At 46.7% G+C, this 18,635-nt stretch overlaps 1 protein-coding gene across 2 annotated transcripts in view; it reads right to left on the minus strand.

The window, feature by feature from the left end:
* Window positions 1-608: 608 nt before the first annotated feature.
* Window positions 609-18,635, minus strand: part of ccdc120a (coiled-coil domain containing 120a) — a 42,527-nt gene continuing 24,500 nt past the window's right edge. The window contains exons 1-10 of one of the 2 annotated variants that reach the window (XM_023835866.2): window positions 17,693-18,543; window positions 7,792-7,915; window positions 7,605-7,710; window positions 7,063-7,193; window positions 6,367-6,483; window positions 6,146-6,266; window positions 5,305-5,361; window positions 5,077-5,212; window positions 3,617-4,672; window positions 609-2,835 (exon numbers count right to left, since the gene is read on the minus strand). In XM_023835866.2, coding sequence (XP_023691634.1) covers window positions 2,730-2,835; window positions 3,617-4,672; window positions 5,077-5,212; window positions 5,305-5,361; window positions 6,146-6,266; window positions 6,367-6,483; window positions 7,063-7,193; window positions 7,605-7,710; window positions 7,792-7,839 — 1,878 coding nt within the window. In that variant the 5' untranslated portion in view covers window positions 7,840-7,915; window positions 17,693-18,543 and the 3' untranslated portion in view covers window positions 609-2,729. Of the gene's footprint in view, window positions 2,836-3,616; window positions 4,673-5,076; window positions 5,213-5,304; window positions 5,362-6,145; window positions 6,267-6,366; window positions 6,484-7,062; window positions 7,194-7,604; window positions 7,711-7,791; window positions 7,916-17,692; window positions 18,544-18,635 lie in introns of those variants that run through there. The other variant, XM_023835867.2, reaches the window with a different exon arrangement.

The raw sequence follows: 18,635 nt of genomic DNA on the forward strand, positions 1-18,635 counted from the left end.
TACAGAGTACAAAATTGCATGATGTTAGAATTGACCGCAAATATTCTGGGTTAAGGAGATGGCAAAGATTTCTAATACTTCATATGAACATTTTTCATAATGGATAAGCTAAACATAAATATTGATATTTCACTCTGTATCTACTGTAAATCTATTGCAAACAAACCAGATTAAACAAAACAAAGCTCTTATTAGTGACGGTGTCCAACATATTTAAACCTGAGAAAACAGAATTGAACAGAATTCTATTTTAAAAAGTCTATATCATATTACACCAGGTGCCAGAGATGCCCGTTTCATTTCACATTCACTTAACCTGATCATTGATTATTTCCAAACTATGATCTGTGAAGCATAGCAAAGGAGGGAAGCTGATTTTAGAAACGAACCAGGCGCTACGGGCAGCTCAGACACAACTAAGCACTGAAAAGCTTCCATGGAGACTGCAGAATGGCACGGCTGGTGGTCAGTAGTGGCCAAACACCAGTGTGAAGCTGTTTTACTTTGGTTGGAGCCCTTTGCACGACAAGGGAATCAAATGGGCAAGGATGAAACAAAAAAAACGGGGCGGTCGTTCTGAGGGCCAGTGAAACGAGACAGAACATGGATGATAAACAGGTTCCCTCTTTATTGGTTTAATTGTTACTGCCATAAGACCTGCTTATGACATGACACACGCTCTTCCAGTTTCCATCTGCCAAAGAACTACCCATTACCTAACCAAGACTGTCCCCCTCCCCCCCAACTTCATGCCCCAAATAATTCACCAGTTAGCATCATGTAAATCACTCTCCAAATAAAAACAGGACTGAGCAGTCATAAAAACAGCATGATCCCCACAGACAGTTTTCATTACGCTATTTTCACATTGATTTGTTAAAAAACATCTGCTCAGAAATGAATTGTCAACTCTAAAAAAAAAAAAAAAAAGCAGTAAAAGATTCAGAAAGTTTCATAATATTTGCCATGGGATTGAGTAGCAGTATACAAATATTTACAATGAACTAGAACATGAACCTTATTTGGATTCCTGTTAAAATACTATTTGTTTCTTGCAGTGGCCTAATTATGATAATTAAAACAATGGCAATGATAATTGCCCATCTCCAACAGAGAGAACCACACAAATGGCTTCAGAAAACTGAAACCAGTAGCAATATAAAAAAAATATATATTTCACTGACAAAGCAGCCACTCAAGAAAAAGCTGGTAATGCTTCAATTAACCAAAGTTTATCAATTATGATGCTCATGATCCATGTGATGTAAGATTGTACATATCAGTATTGCTTTTGTAAGAAGTTAGAGTCCACCCACCAGGGGGCAGAGTTGATTTTATCATCCCTTTCCTAAGCATTCATGATTAATTGCGGTTTTTCATCAACGAACTTGCTGATACATTTGGACTGGAGTTTCAATTCTATGCGATTTTTCAACTTCCACCTCCTGGAGATTTTGAAAAGTGACGAATATAATCCCAGATTCTGACTTTTTTTGCATAATTTCCTTAACATTGTAAACGCTTACAAACAGTACATCATTATAAAATAAATATCTGGTCCTCACCTAGTAAATCACAACTCAGTGCTTTTTAGTCCTGATCCTGCGATGCCCAGTGTGTATGCTGGTGTGTGTGGAAGCAAAGCCACGATCAAGACGCCCATGTAAATAACGTTAAAACTGAACTGTACCCCAAGGACCTGCTACGGTTTAATATGCCCACTTGTCATTAACCCCTGAACAGCTTTTGGGCCTTTACACCATTGCAGTCCTCAAATAGTGCATCAGCTTTAGTGTGATGTGGCTCACATGATTAATTAGATTAAAAGCTCAATCAACCCCAGGATGAGCCAAACAAGAGACTGAAAACATTGGCTCACCAAGACCAGGGCTGAAAACATCGGGCTAAGAAAATCGATAATCTGGACCAAGCACCTCTGAGACTATAAAATACTGGTGGATTGGTGACCTCCAAGATTTCATTTGGAAATGCTGGTGAAGTGAAGCCAGTAAAGAGCATGTGGCTTCCCCATGCTGTGGTAGATTCCACGTAATGCATGTTCGTGATCACGCTTCCAAAATGATGAATGCTTTAAGACCAATTCCTAGTGACAAAAAGCAGGGGTCTGCTGACCACAGCCCTCCCAGATGGGCTTGCATCCTCAACGTGTTAATCCCTCCCAAAGTGTCACATAAAGCCTGATTAAACCCCTATGCATTTTAAGGGAACGCCACACACAGGGGTACTCCATGAGTACATTTGCGACTCTGAATAGGACGTAATAAATACATGTACAGTTTGAGTACTTCAATGATTATGCAAGATCTGAGGAAGAATTTCATTTGTAAGTCTCTTGTCAAATATATTAACTGCAGTTCATGAACTAGTGGAAATTTCCAAGACAGCCAGGTGTGTGTAATAAAAAAGGTGAAGAGACAATAAATAACATAACAGATAGGAGCTCAAGTTTTCCCAGAACCCTGGAATCAGATAGAGGTCGGAAGACTCCACAGTCCAAAAACTGAGCAACAGCAAGGGTGTCTACTGGTAATTCATCTAATTTTTAAGTGGTTCCAGTTCAGCCCACATGAACTGGACCAACAGACTACACAGACCTCTCTATTAGGCTCTTCTATCCAGGACAGAAATGTGAAAAACATTTTCTGGAACCGTCTGTGCATTTGAGTCAATTTTCTTTGTAGGCCTTAACATAACTGCTTATGTGTGCATCAGACCAGGGTGCCTGGAGCAGGCGAGTCAGTGCCGGGTTCGTTCAGTGTCAAGTCCTGCATCTGAGAGGAGTAGGGCTCCTGGTACAGGGACAGATCCAAGGACCTGCCAAAGAAAGAAAGCACCAATTCAGAAAAAGACTAATGCTAGAGGGCCAGCAGGGACACGACTCAAGCTGCAAATTCACAGCCTTCCACATAGCTTTCACCTTTATCCCAAATACTGTGCAGCTGCCATTCAGGTACATGCTGATGTACAGGTACAAACTCCTGGCATTTGCTACTCAGGGACCCCTAGCCAGTCATTGCTTGCCTCAGCAATGATCCCCCACACAGACGCTAAAACACTTCCTGGAAGCTTTACAAAGCAAGATACTGAAAGCCAGGAGTCGTCATGCACAGGAAAGCTTCTGCGGCTGGGTCTCCCACAGATTCTGACGTTGGCTTTTCTGTCATTGGGGATTCCTCACTCATCTGTCCTTAATACACAAACAGGAGCTGGCCATCTAAGGCTCCTAAACCCAAAGCTTACTAAGCGTTCTGTAAGGATGGGTTAGGGTTACTAACTGTACTGTGAGACTGCCCCCCCCACCATCCCCAGCACAACAACAAGCACAAACACACAAACTAGATATCTATATCTTTGTGGGGACCATCAATTTGTTTCTATGGGGAAAAACCCTAATCCCACAATGATGATCGTAACCCCTCCCCAGCCCCAACCTTAACCGTAAGTAACCAAAGAAGAGTTTTGGCATTTTTTGATAGCATTTATAGATTTATAAAAATTGGAATTTTCCCTAGTGGGGACAAGAAAAATGTCCTCACAAAGTAAAACACTGGGTCCCCATAATGTGATAAACACAAAACCGGACAGACAGACAGACCTGCCATGCAGCGGGTGCCCATGGAAGGACGCGGACTGGGGCAGCTGGGTACCGGGGCCGTGGCTGTAGAGGTGCTCCGTCTGGAAGGGTGGAGCCTGCTGTGCGAGGGGGTGGGGGTGTGGGGGATGGGTGGTGCGACGGCGGGGCAGCATGGCGTCCTGTCCCTTGAGCCCGGCGGCGGCGGCGTGCCCCAGTGTGTTCCTCAGGTACCAGTCCCTCAGGCCCTCCAGGGCCAGCGCCTTGTGCAGGCTGCGAGTGGACTCCTCCGCAGTGCCTCCGGGGAATGGCAGCGGCCGGCGGGCTGGGGGGGCGCCAGTCTGCTCGGCCGGGTAGGGGTATGGGGCCGCGGAGCCAGGAGTGGCGTGGGGGGGGTCCGAATAGGCAGAGAACAGTAGGGCCTCCTGGTGCTGTGGTTGCAGTGGCACGAAGGGACCACATGACTTGGTGCGCGTGACTTTGACCCGGCGTGGATCGCCCGGCTTCCCTCGCAGCAGCAAGGGGCTGTAGGGCGGCGGGCCAGCCGCAAATGGGGGGGCCTGAGGCGCAGGGAAGCCATTCAGCTGGGGGGCCACAGCGGCTGGGAATGAGGTAGAAGGAGCCTCTGTCCAAGGCCTGGCCCCGCTGGCCGGCTGCTGTCTCTGCTGCATCTTCTGCTGCTTGCCCCAGATGTAGTCCATGAGGATCTCGTTGTAGCTGCCGCCCCCTCGGCCGCCCATCGAGGAGCGCAGCCTGCCCTGTTCGCCATGGCCGTTGAGGTGCCCTTCAGGGCTGCCTCGCTGGACCTGCCGCAGCCGGCCGTCCGTCAGAGCCTCCGAACTCTTGTAAGGCCCGCCCCTGCAGGGCATCCCAGGTCTCTGCACACCTTCGTCTGGGAAGGTGGTCCGGTCCAGCAGGGCGTCGGAGCTGTTGCTGCGCCGCGTGCGGGCGCTGTACGGGCAGCCCGGCCGCTCCGAGGACCCAGTCGACAGCCCTTCCTGAGGGTGTAGCTGGACGACTTGCGGGCCTTCGGGGCTATCTGACCACTGCTGGCTGCCAGATCCGCTCGATACCTCTGGCCTGTGGGGGGGAGTTTGAAAAACCAACATCAAGCTGAAAGTCTCAGCTCATCAGATATGCCCAGCCTGCTGCTGCTCTTCCAAGCACCTCACTACAGAGGAACTGTTTCGTTTCTAAGACTGATGACCAATTAAGTGGGGGCCAGCTTGTTGGGGTTTGCTGGGGGGTGGGGGCTTCCTTCTGGAGAGGTGAGGCAGGGCTGCCTCTGACCTGACGTAGCCATTATAGGGCACCGTTCAGGACAGCAGCGGAGCTGCAGGAATGCTCTTTCCCTCCAGGTTGGAGATGCTCCGTGAGCGGGAGCGGCTGGGGCTGGGTGGGGCAGAGCAGAGCAGGATGTGCTGACGGGAGTGACACGGCAGCACACGGGCCAGGCCTGTAGGGGGCGTACATGAGCAGCATACCTGGAAGAGCTGGCCGCTGAGTTGCGGCGCGTCCTCATCTCGTAGTAGATCTCTACGGGCGACAGCTTCCTGCAGAGCTGGCCGTCGGGGCTCCCTGGGGCCAGGCGCTCTGGGCCAACACTGGGGGATGAGTCGTCTGCAAAAAAAAATGGCACAGGCGGGCCCTTTAGGTGGCTCTGCGGTGGGCCCCGGCCCCCCTGAAGAGAGACAGTGGGTGCCCGCACTTACCATTGTCCTGGCCGGTGGAGTCTGACATGGAGCTGCTTTCGGACTTCACTGCTTCATCTGCAGAGACAGGGTGCACACACACACACACACACACACACAGGGTCACTCACAGCACAGCAATACCAGAGAGCGACGGGTGCGGCCAGCAGGCTGGAGCTGGGGGAGTTCCCTTGGCAAGCTTTTTCTGTCGAATCGGCCCCTGATCTCTTTCACCTTGAGAATAATGGGGGAAGGGGTGAGGGGGGGCACTCCTTCAGCAAACTTCCTCCCCAGCCTGTTCTCAACATCCTGTTTCTAGAAGGTGCCGTGTTTTGTCATGTAGATGGGTTTTTCCTAATGAACTTCAATCCACACCCATGTGCGTGCGCGCGAGCACACACACAAAACACACACACGTTTGTAATCAAGTCTTTGTGGGGACGGTCCATTAATTTCTATGGGCATAACCCTAATCCCAACAATGACAACTTAACCCCTACTCAGCTCTAATCTTAACCAAAAGTAACCAAACAAAATACAAATCTTTTGGCATTTTATTGTTTTGATCAGAGTCACAGATTTTTAGAAAACTGAGGTTTCCCATAGGGTCAAAAAATGGGTATTCATCATATTGTGGAGACATTTGGACCCCACAAGGTAAGATATGCCTGAACCACACACGCACACACACATAAAGACCAATGATCCGGCACGCTGTGCAACATTCAGCTTCTCCTGTCACCCCACACTCAGCGGGCTGCTCTGACTCAGCCCGGGTCCGTCTGCTTGGCTCAGACTCCAGGGCAGGCGAGGCAGCGTTGCAGAGCGCAATGACTCAGTGCTTGGGGGGGTTTAGCGTCACCTGTGTGGCAGCCGCGGTGCACCGTCTTCTTGCCGTGCGGGGGCTGCTCAGAGTCGGCCTGCCTGCGGAGGGCGCCACGGAACCGCGCGGTCCTCTGCTTCCACTGACATGCCTCCTCTTCCTGCACAGAGTGTTGGGCAGCAACATTGGTTACCGCCCCCCTCCAAGGGAAAAGCACCCCCTGTCAGCAGTACAAGGCCCCTTATGAGCAGCCTGCTTACCTCCCCCTTCAGGGAATGTTTATGTCCACGGGGGGCGATACCAGGTCTGCGACGCACCTGGGGGGGCTTTTCCCCAGCCTCCAAAGGAAACTCGCTGGGAAGCTGCCCGGTCAGCTCCTGCAGGTGTAAAAGGAGCGCTACTTCAGAACCGGGACATGGCAAACACACAGCACTGCCACCATTCAGCACCCAAGGACTTGCTCTTCCATCTCTAGATGTTTATTTTCACTGCAGCTGGGGGGGGGCAGCAACCAGTGACCGTAATGGTGTGGAAGTCACTATTTTAGGCTCAGGCTCCTATGTAACATGAGTAGAAGGAGAAAGAGAAGGAGAAGCAGCCTGCCATAGTGGGGCGATGAGAACGAGGCACGTGTGCCAGGAAAAGGCCGGCCCTCATGCGGCGACAGATGTGAACATCTGTCCCTGACTTGGAAAACAGGGCGACCGTGTTTTCAACCCTCAAACCAAGTATTTCTCACTCCGGTCCTCGGGGACCCAAAGACGGTCCACATTTTTGCTCCCTCCCAAAAATGTCTGGCAGGGAGCTGGGAGGGAACAAAAACACGAACTGACTGTGGGTCCCTGGGGACTGGAGTGGGAAACACTGCTCTAGCCTTTATGCCTGTGTGGTGTGTGTTGGGGACGCTGTGGAGGAGCTGTCCCCGACGCCGGCACTTTAAAGACGGAGCTACTGACCGCTTCCAGCAGACAGACGTGCCTGAGCTCCCCCAGCCGAGTGTTCAACAGCGTCTGGAGGTTCCTCCTGCGCTCCTGCAGCTCAGAGACACGCTCAGCGTGCTGTTTACTGTCCCCGCAACCCTGAGGATCTGAGCATGCATGCGTGAACGCACGCGCACACACACATACACAGAGCAGAGAACAGAAAACAGGGACATTTTGTTTAACGCCACCCATGAAATCTATAGAATAAACATTGTGAAGGACAAAAGAAATAAAATGTGCCCAAATAAAGATAAACCCTCTGGTTTCAGGCCACCTTCCCTCCCAGGTACCCACAGAATAGCCTGCATATGCAGTGCTGATGAATGAGGACGCCGTCCAATGGACGGAGAGATAAATCGAGCCACAAAAACACACCCCCCATGTTGCTCTGCTGCTCATTTCCAAAAAGGCAGATGGAGCCGCTCTGAGAAGGTACCAGCGGCTCCCCGTCACCCGAAGGCCGAGGAACACCACACACGGCGCTCTTCCTTAGCAGCCCACCACCGCCATCTCACCTGGAGCTCCGAGGCCCGCGACTGTGATCAGGTGCCCTTTGACCTCCATGTCATGTGACTCACGAGCAGCCCTGCCCCTCAGCCTGTCGACCAACTGAGTGCTCACCTACAGAGGAGGCAGAGAGTGGTGTTAAGGCAAAGGACAAAGGAGGAGCATTAACCACCCGCCAGCTGCTCCTGCTCTCACCGTGCAGCTGTTCTCATGAGGGAAACACTGCTCTGGGCCTGTGGCCATCCAGTGCCGCACTTATCCCAGCACCCTGAAGGGGGAGCCACTGTGCTGCTGTGCAATGCTTGTCTAATGCAGATCCCTGTTTAAAAAAAACACACACACAGGTTTGTAATTATATATTTGTGGGTTCTCTCCATTCATTTATATGAGGAAAACTCTAATCCCAACATAAAAACCTTAATCCCTACCCAGAGCCTTAACCATAAGTAACTAAACAAAATACTAGACTTTTGGCATTTTTAGTTTTTTGATGCATTTACAGATCTTTGTGGGGACCTGAAAAATGGTCTCCACAACATCAAAATACCAGGTTTTTATTACTTTGTGGGGGACATGTGGTCCCCACAATGTAATATAAAGTTAATCCACATTAACTTTGGCATGGATTCTACCCTCACAAACAAACACGGTGTTCAGACCACCAGGGGAACTGCACACGATCCCCCTGCAATCAACCCATGAATATTCACTGTTGTGAGTGAAGTGCTCTGATTTAGCAATTTTTTTTAACAATTTAATAATATGTCACCAACTACAGTGCACTGAACACAAGAAACACAAATTTACAGAGAGACAGACACCAAACAAAGCTATGACAACAATCTGGTCAATTACAATGCTAAGTTACCCATAATAGAGTGACATAACCATCTAAAAAAAAAAGTCTTTTTTTGACCTCCTCATAGCAGTCCTTAAGCAAAGAAAAACTGAGTTTGGGAAGGTCAGAGACACCAGAGGAGAAACTCAGATGAGACAAAAAGTGTCAGGTTCTTTGGAGTCCTCGTCAGTCCTTCATGGTCGTGGCCTGACTGAAGCTAAATAAAGTTCCCCTTGAAGCAGACTCTGCTCCCACACAGCAGCAGGGCGGATGGGAACAGGACACACAGTCAGGGGCGGAAGGGGCTCACAGATAGGAAAAGGAGAACAACAACAACCAGGACACAAATCAGAGCCCTTTAGAAATTCTATGGACTTTCTTGCCATCGTCTGACCGCAAACTTGGCCTCTGAAAAAGAAAGCAAACATCTTTGTCTGCCTAAACAAAAAAAAAAAAACAACTGTCAGCAAGCATTTGATAAACATTAATAAACATTGTCTAAGTAAGTGTGATGTTGGGTTTCACATTCCAGCAGCTAAAAGGAGCATTCATGTGATTTAAATGTGATTCAAGCTGATCACAGCACGGTGCAGGTCACCTTAAAAAGGTGCTAGGAGTTATGTGTCTAAATGAACAGAGGGGGGCGCAGGTGGGTCCGGTCATTAATACCTGTTACGGGATCACACGTGCAGCACAGCCCAGCCCTGAATGTGAAGTTACAGATCCTCTCTCTCTCTTGCGTGCGCTCTCTCTCTCTCTCTCACACACACACACACACACACACACGACACGGAAGGTGAAAGAGCATGAAAAGAAGGACGTGGGAAAAATGACCCAGCCAGGAAGAAATGGAGAGCAGCTGTGTGACAAAACATCCAACAGTGCTTATGAAACATACATATTCAAATGAAGAGGACAGGATTAGCTAGCTGGCAGGAATGAACGGGCTTCAAACAGCAGCCCTCGCCTCGCATGTGCGTGCAGTGTGCGGGTTAATCGGCTGTGCCCAGGCAAACCACGGGCACATGGCCACAGCCTGGCCAGTGCGTCACGCCAAGTGCCAAAAGGCAGAAGCGGGACAAATGGCTGCATCCCTCTACCCCCTGCATTTTCATCGCCCCCCCCCAATCCCATTCGTGATCTGCCATTCTTCTGTCTGTGCAAATTCAGTGACTTCGTCACAGATCAGACCTGACCTCTCCAGGGATTGTGACTTACAAGCAACATCTGTTAATTAAGTCCTCACTAACGAGGCTGGGTAAGGAGCAGCTGCACTTCTCTCAGCCTGGAACAACTTCCATGCAGCAAGTGAGAAGGAAAAGGGAAAAAAAAACAACAATAACAACTATAAAGGCCAATAACTCCCCCGGTGTCTGGCAGGGTGATCTGCAGACAGATCTCTGGTCACCGAGTGGCAGTTTGACGGCGAGCCCCACGGCACTGGATCGGAGCCACAACGCAACACTCTCCCGGCACGTGTCGGCAGCCGCCAAGTCCTCCCCCCGCTCCACTGCCAGGACCCTGCTGGCCCTGCTGGGAGCATCGCTTGCTCTGCTCTTCACATGCATTCTCCATTCAAGCAAAGCCTGCAGATATACTTACAAACCTAACCCCTGCCAGACACTCGCAAAGTGAAGGCTGTCTGTCAATCACCAGGGACAGTATATCTCCATTTAATCACAAATGACCACAATAAATGATTCACACATAGGTGGTCCAACACAGGTCAGCAAAGTATGCATATAGAAATGAGTCTTTGAGGGCTCTTTGCATAATGTTAATTATTAATTTTCAGGCTTTGTAACTTTGATAGCCAGCAAAGTAAACAGTTTCTCCAGGCCCAGATTCATTGCTCATGTTTCACTCTGGAACCTTCTTTCATGTCCTATCTGCTCCATCCTTGTTTGTAAATTTCCACCACGTTCCTTGATATTCTGTATTAAATTTCCCAGGACTTCACAGAAACCCTGAAACGCAACTCCATCAAGATAGGGAGGGGTCCATCCTGAAAATTAACATAACCATTAACATTAACATAAATTGTGCATTCCAGAGTCTGTTGGGAGGGGGGCTTCAGCATGAATCTGAAAAGACAGCCACATGCCAGGTGAGAACTGCCGGCTAGCAGTCTGAATGCCGAAAGCTGATTAGCGACCCACAGGCCATTGGCAGGCTTTGTGTGGCTTATGCCGTCTTCAGGCATTCTGAGTCAAAAGATAAGTGACAATAGGAGGACTTTGCCTTGTGTGCTTTCAAGAATCCATTTCTATCACCTGTGAAGCAGAGAATCGGGAACAAAACCTGTTTTTTCACATTGCAAAAATTCTAAGTGCTCTTGCAAGTAAATATGCAGCTATATGGCTTATAACTGATTTATAATAGGATGTTTGCCTATATCAGGCCCTATTGAAGAGGACAGTGGAAGTTTTGTAGCTAACAGCTCTCCAGGGGAATCCTTTACGGGACCCCTTCCCCCACCCTTGCCTGCCCAAGGGGCCACTTTCGAAGGGGTAACAAATTTAAGGGGCACTTCATTAAATGTTTTCTACAAGGTCATACAAACATCACCAAGGACAAATAATGGCTTGACTATCTGATCCTTCCAAGCAGTCACAAGAGACTGAGAACTGTGAAGTGAGAGTGAGCTTAGAGGGTTTTATGTACAAAAATACAGACAAAGCAAAGCTTTTTGCCATGAAGCAGAAAGGCATCCCCACTACGAGTAAAACTCTATGCATGTCTGGTGGTGTTTTCCTATACAGTTGTGAATCTATCATCTTCCATCAGAAGTTGCTAGTAGAGCAAATGAGATATGAAAAAAGTGCAGAGTGTAACCTTGAGATCCAAAGAAATCATCTGTCTCGCCTTAATTCAGTTTTTCAGAGGTCAAATCTGCGCTTCCAATGTTCCACAAACAGCACTTTTATGCAGGCTTGACCTACAACAGATTATCAAGATAATTGTGCCATGCACAATGACATTTGCCATAGGCAGGCTGTAAAAATGATGAGTCAAAAGCTGAACAATGCACTAATGCTTTATGGCTTTTTAGTACAGCACCCTTAAAGGTTCTCATGCACACATTTCCCGATTACGCAACAACCACGGGAAGATGAGCTTTTAAATAAATAGGCCGTTGGTATGGCCCCGTTTTTGCTCACCGGGACGTGAAGGGCAGGGCTCCAGCCGACAGGTGGAGGGACAGGTGGAGACAGATGGTGTCAAACAAAATTGGAGAGAGTGACAAAGCAGGAGCTTTTTCCTCCAGGCCAGACAGCTGAGAATGCACCCACTGGCTTGGCCCAGGACAATGTGGCTACGAACCAACGAGCCCACTCATACCAGAGGCTCTCAATAACAGCATTGACGGCAACTGACTAAAAGCTCCTGGTTATACTGGCAGAAAGTTCAGTCATGACAGCAATGGCAAGAATAATGCGCCTATAGTGTAAATCTTCATCTGAGAACTTCACAGAAATAGCACCACATCCATCCATCCATCCATCCATCTCCAACCGCTTACCCAGTACAGGGACACAAAGAGTCCAGAATCCATCCCAGGAGTCAAGGCAACATGGAATGGCTTTGGAAACGGATGCTCTAACACAAATTAGATTACCTCCACAAGCTTAACATTAATTTCAATCAGATGTTCATGGATGCCTTGATTAGACAACCAGTTCCTCGGCTTTGAAATGGGTCTTAGATCAACAGGGAGCATAAAGATACCAACCGCAGCTGATCTGTAGCTGCAGGTCAGTCTATGTGCTGGTCTTAAGGCGAGGCACATCTGGTGCTCATATGTCTCCAGGAGCTTCCCCCTCTGGAGGGACACAGAGGCAGACAGCTACCGCTACACACCGGCCCACCACGAGGAAAAGGCATTCCAGGACAAAGGAGGCCATCTGCTTAGTCAACATGGACCCAATTCAGGGCTCCCTTCACCACTTAGGCGAGAAGTTGGAAATGGGTACAAGCTACACGGTGCTTTCATGCCAAAGCGAGCTGATCACAGAGGAGCAAGATTTTATGGTCTTTGTGTTTCTCTCAGACTGACTGCAGCATGTGGCAGACAAGGTCGACATGGTAATTTAAAAAACACCCAGGTGACCAGATGAGCACCTCGAAAAAGTCCAGAAAAAAACAAGGAAAAACCCGAATGAAAATGAGGTATGAACACAAAAACAGAGATAGAGGTGGGGATCATTAAATATTAAATTAATTCAAAATGCAACACAGAAATTAGTTTCTCTTTCAAAGGGGGGGAGGGGTGCAGAGAGAGAAAATCAGCATGAAGTCATGGCAGCAGGGATGAAAAGATCAAAAGATTATGAGTAAAAGAGCAAGACAAGCAAAGAGAGAGGGAGAGACAGGGTAACTGCAGAAAAACAGGAAAAACGTAACGACAACAAGAAGTGCCAAGAGGACGCGGGCAAGACAGAGAGACAGCAGGGGAGACGGAGCTCGGTGAGCAGCAGCCAAACAGAGACATGCTCACTTAAACGCCAGCACATTTGTATACGGCGCAGCATAACAACTCCTGAAGGTTCTTGCTGATTTAACCAAATTCTCACTATATCTTCTATCCAAGTCACTCAGGTCCAGTTTTAGAATAACCGGATGGACAGTATAGCCAATCTAAATAACCAAAATGTTGCAGTTAACACACTAACCCTCCCCTCCTGACTTCTCTTGAAGACACATCAATAATTATAATCTCTCAAAGTGAGGGAACATAAAAAGGTTGCTGGTGTATTCCAGCTCACATGATAGGAGGACGGCCCCGACTCTGTCTGAGACTGAATCCATGCTCCCGCTTTTGATGTAGACTGAAATTCCACCTAGAGCACTCTTTCAAAGCGCTAAACCATGAGCAACAAGGACTGACAATACTGCAGAATCCTTAAACACAGAGGCACACATCAAAGCGCAAGAGTCTCTGCATCAGACGGGTGCTGCATAATATACGTTCCCCGCTGCAGGAGCTGTGAATATTACCATGGAAATTCCACCCAGTGCAGAGCTTAGAGGTTTTTGGTAATACAGTTTAATAATAGCATCCCAATATACCATTAGCATTGTGCCGCTATTGCATTGTTTTGTGACAACAGTGTGGCTCTATGCCCAGAATCCCTCTCGTCTCAGTCATCAAAAATTCCACTGGGAAATGATAAACAATTCACAGTTTGTACACCAACATGATATATAGGGGCACTTGACATAGAAACTTCACATCCCCACTCTGACCGTAAAACTCTTGGCCAGCGGCAGCCTCCATTTGGTGCACGTGCTGCGGACAGCAAATGGAGGCCAGCTGACTGAGGCAGCAGAGGCTCTCTCAGAGTCCGGCGGCTGACCCTGTGACGGCCTGGGTGTGTCGCTCCGGGCTCCGCTGGCCACGCAGTTGCTCCTCCGTTCACATGCTTTCAGGAACTCAGAATGGTGAGGCCTGCTGTTTTCTCAGGGTGTCAGGGACATCCTCTCTGTGCATCCGCCACCACAAATCAAGCCAAGACATTTACCGTCAGGCCTCTGCTAGGTGCAATAAAGCTTGTTACACAGCTTACACAAGGAGGAAACATATTTTCACATGTATCCATATGGAAATGAGAGGGATTCAAGAAAACAGGAGTGATTTGGAAGAAAATTATTTCAAACATAGAAAGCCGCTTTCAGAGTCAAAACACTAATCCCAATAGAACTGCATCTGTCTTGAGGCACATGTCAGACCAAACGCTACAAGTGATAGCACACAGAGGCCCATGGAATGTCACACACTCAGTAGTATCTCATTCTGATGGTGATACAGCGATTCTCTCTGCATTCAATGAGAATGCACACTTGTTATGCCACCCTTCTTGCAGGCCTTTCTCCCATGGATTGCCATTTCTAAAATACTTCACAAGGCACAAAATTTGTCAAGCATTACAAAGTAGTTTGCATACGTGGTTGCTAGCATATATAGCTGAAAGGGTATACTCTAACTGGCTATTCCCAGCAAAACACTTCCTAGTCTGCTGAAGCTCACCCTGGCTGCTTTAGTCTACATGAAAACCCAAGAGGACCGGTTACATTAAAAGCACTTCCCTTAAACAGCATCTGTCATGGCAAATTGCGCATGGCTGGCATAAAACTAACAACCGGCTAACGTGGCACAATTGCATGCAGCAAGACAGTCCTAATGGGAAATTATGTAAAGATTACAGCAGCCTGGATAACACAGCCCAGGTCCAGACTACATCGAGCCACCAAAACAGTCAAGAGTAATATGTTCCTCAAGGCCATCGCAGCACTGGCACCATATAGCAGCCTGCTCCATTGGATTTCCCAAAAACAGTAACAGTAGAACTGAATCACAACCTTTTACTGCTCCTAATCCCAAGAATGTTAAACCAGACACCCCTCTGATGGACTTTACTACAGAAACACTACAGCTCAAAGGTGGATAGTTCAGGTCCAGAAAGTAAAATCCAGACCAAGATTTTGTTTCAACCAACCAGCTAAGTACTCTGTGACTACTATGGATGCATTCGACTTCATGCAGCCGCTTACGGCGCTGGCTTAAAGCAATGCATTCTGGTCCTGAAGCAATGCATCATGGTTAGATTTTTTTGTCCAACTTCAGCTGGCGCTGCAAAACGTCACCATGTCACATGGTACAAAAACCTTGCGGGAGCAAGACGACTTAAGACAGATCGTGCCGCACCTCTCAGCCAGCTGCCCAAATTGGAACCGCATCCGTGATGACACAACTTTGCCCTTATTGGCTGAAGAGTTTAGTCACACGCATGATGTTTGTATCCCAGGCAGTTCCGATCGTCTATGGTTCCGATGCGTTATCTGCTATTTCTCCCAAAAAGCACGTAAAGCAGTGAAAACTGGTTTTCAGTTCATTTACCTGGTAAAATAAAGTTTAAATAAATGAAATAAATGCTCTAATAGTACACGTAAGTTAGTTGTTTATTTATTGTTAGTTACCGTAATGTTGCGCTGCTTTGTTTGTTTAATCGTCCAGTCTGTGAAGGCATTCAAGTAAGAATTGCATTGTATTCTGTACATGACAATAAAAACTTTGAATCCTTGAAGTAAATGTATTTGATCTTTTTCCTGGCAGCTGACTTTTTACACAGGGCCACTATACACAATAGTTTTTTTCACAGCTAACAGTTTGGATCAGGAGTTGGTTATTGTAAAAGTAGTAATGTGCATGCAGGTGATATTTGTATAGATTTATCTACACCCTTCTGGCAGTGCTGCCACTGCAGTCAGGTCTCGCAGACTATGAGGAGTAGAAGTTGTCCGACTTGGCTGCAGTCAGTTTATACTCCATCCCTGCAGCCGCCGGCAGACCTCGCTCCTCCTCACGTCAGCTGCAGACAGACCTAAGTCCAAGTCAAACGCACCCTATAACTCTTTATACTCAATTGGTTTGCTGAAACAAAATCTTGGTCTGGATTTTACTTCCTGGAACTGAACTATCCACCTCTGCTACAGCTTTACTTTTTACCTTTCTGGCCACTTCTGATTGACAGGGAAACTTATTAAATTAATGAATGAGCAGTAGCATGCAAACTAAAGGCATATTTAACCAAAGGTAAAAGATGAATCCTGAAACTCACAGGTACCTTCTCCCCAGTCTGGAGACAGACAAACTTTTTACACATTGCAATGTGTGGGAGGGATCCAAACTTTGGGAAATACACTCACTTTCCTCACAGACGACACGTTAGACTTGTTCCCATCCATGTATGGAGATAATAGAACCATTTGGCACATTGTATGCAAGTACCACAAAACACTATAAGGACACATCAACCTCTCCATGATCATTTATTATTATTATTATTTACCCCAGCAAAAAACAGCTGAGTCAGTACAAGACAACAGGTAAATTCTGAGTATACTGCTGAACCTGGCCATAGGCTTCCACACAGACCTCCTGCCTCAAACCACATGCCTCGCTTACACATTACCCAGCTTTACATGCACACAGAGCTGACAAACGGCATGATGTCATCTCTGTTGACCACTGATATAGTGTGTCTGTTTGCCCTGCAATGCCTTCAAGACAAAGCCTTCTGTGGAACAGTCAATATTCAACATCAGAGCAGTATAAAATTGATAAGATAAGTCCATTTTTAAAAAGACCTTCTGTTCAAGGAGAAAACTGAGGTCACTGTAGATGTCTTGATAAGTAATCAATAACAAAAAATTACAAATTCGGTCAAGATTAAATTGGAATGAAGATGCCACGTTTCGGGTAATTTCCAGAAAGGACTTCTTCAGGAAGGTCTGGGCACAGATGCATCCGGTCTGTCACAGCGCAGGGCGGCACTGTCATCGAGTTTTCAAGCACCCCCCCCCCCCCACACACACACACACACACACACACACACACACACACAACCCCGCAGAACAGCACTCAGGTGTGACCGGCTGCCAAGGAAAGCGGCGGCTCATCGTTGTTTAATCGTTCCCATAAACAAAGACAAACCCCAAAGCACAACCAAAGGATCCCACATCAGCATCAACATTTTACTTTAGCAATACAATGGAGAATAGTGAGAGTCAGAGCTGGACAAACAACACTGCGATAATATACAGTTTCAACAAATTACAGAGCACGGTAAATTACAAGGAAACTTCTAACTAAAGATCTGCCCATAGCCCTGCTTTGAATAGAGGGACACTGCGCTTGGAAGTTTTTTGTTGTTTTTTTTTTTGGGGGGGGGGGGGGGGGGTGTGAATATTTGAATATTTGATTAGCTGGATCTGTGCATCGCTTGGCAACATTTCCTGTAACTTTAAATGTAAATTGTACATCACCTCAGGTAATTAAGGTACCGTTCAAATACATTAAAAACTACGGTATTCTCACGTGCACGTTTGCAAGATTTATTAAACATAATTATGGATGATAGTTATATACACTTATTACCTCTATATCGTACAGTCAACGTGAAAAAAAGTTTGCTGGCTACTCGTTTCTGTAAAGTCAGGGGTGGGCATCCTACATGACCTAGTTAAGGACATTATCACACACGTAGCAAACAGTGATTTGCAGCGGTGGGGATACTGTACAGCTTATCCGGTAACAATAACATAGTGGCTCTTAGATTGCTTACATAGGTTAAAAGTTGTCTGTTAACCAAATCCTTTAAGTTACACCACTCTCAAGATTTTTTTTTTTGACAAATTAACAACATGTATACGTAACAACAGTGGATAAAATGATATACAAGAAGAGTAGAAGCTTACTTCGATATCACACGTTTACTTCGGCGCTTCGTGTTCGTCATTACTTGTTTGGAGGGGCTCCAATCCTGTACCGCACAGCTAACTTATGTTTCCAGTAATCGTATGCATCACTTCTTCTGAGACGCTGACAACTCACAACAACACAAAAGTTTCGGAGAGTATTCAAAGATACGATCAAAGGCTGTCAGAATATAAAGTATTTTCAACTGAACATGTAAAACGTACTCCGATAAATCCTAGAAAAAAAACACACAAGCCAAGCCCCCACAACACACAGCTGGGTCCCCGCTGACTCCACTCCTCCAGGTTGGACTAGTTGGCTTTAAACAGATGAAACCAACTGACGACATACAGGGGGGACTACGAACAGATAAATGTATACATTTGGTACATGCACGTAGTATTGGTGTTGCAAATAACTCAACTACTAAAATGTCTGTAATGCAAGGAAGTGCGCCTTCGTTTCGCTATTTTTAAGAAGTGACGGAAATGTTTTGTTCGCTATTTTCACTCCCCATTTCGGACCGTTGGTTTTTTCCTAAATAGGTGCACTGAGATCTGATAAGATTCCAGCGTTTTCCTCTTTGAAGTCACTTTCGGAATATTAGTCGTTTATATGAAAAGGGATTAATTAATATATGTCCAGCACTACCACCAAATAGATTTCAAATATAATTTGATGTAATTTCGAAGAACTGATATTACAGGAAAACAGGTTAATATTAGAACTATGTCTAAACGTAAAACGTTTTGGTTAAATAACGATGTTAGCATTACTTTGTCAATAAAAATGTGGAATTTGACTCTAAAGTGCATACTGTATATTAATTATTTCAACAGACATCATCGTTAGTTTTTTATATAACGATCAAAAAGGGATCAAAATCAATATGTGTTCTTTTCCAGTACGGAAAATGTTCTACAGAACCTTCATGATCTGTGT

The sequence above is a fragment of the Paramormyrops kingsleyae genome, chromosome 6 (genome assembly GCF_048594095.1).
Source record: "Paramormyrops kingsleyae isolate MSU_618 chromosome 6, PKINGS_0.4, whole genome shotgun sequence".
Lineage (NCBI taxonomy): Eukaryota > Metazoa > Chordata > Actinopteri > Osteoglossiformes > Mormyridae > Paramormyrops > Paramormyrops kingsleyae.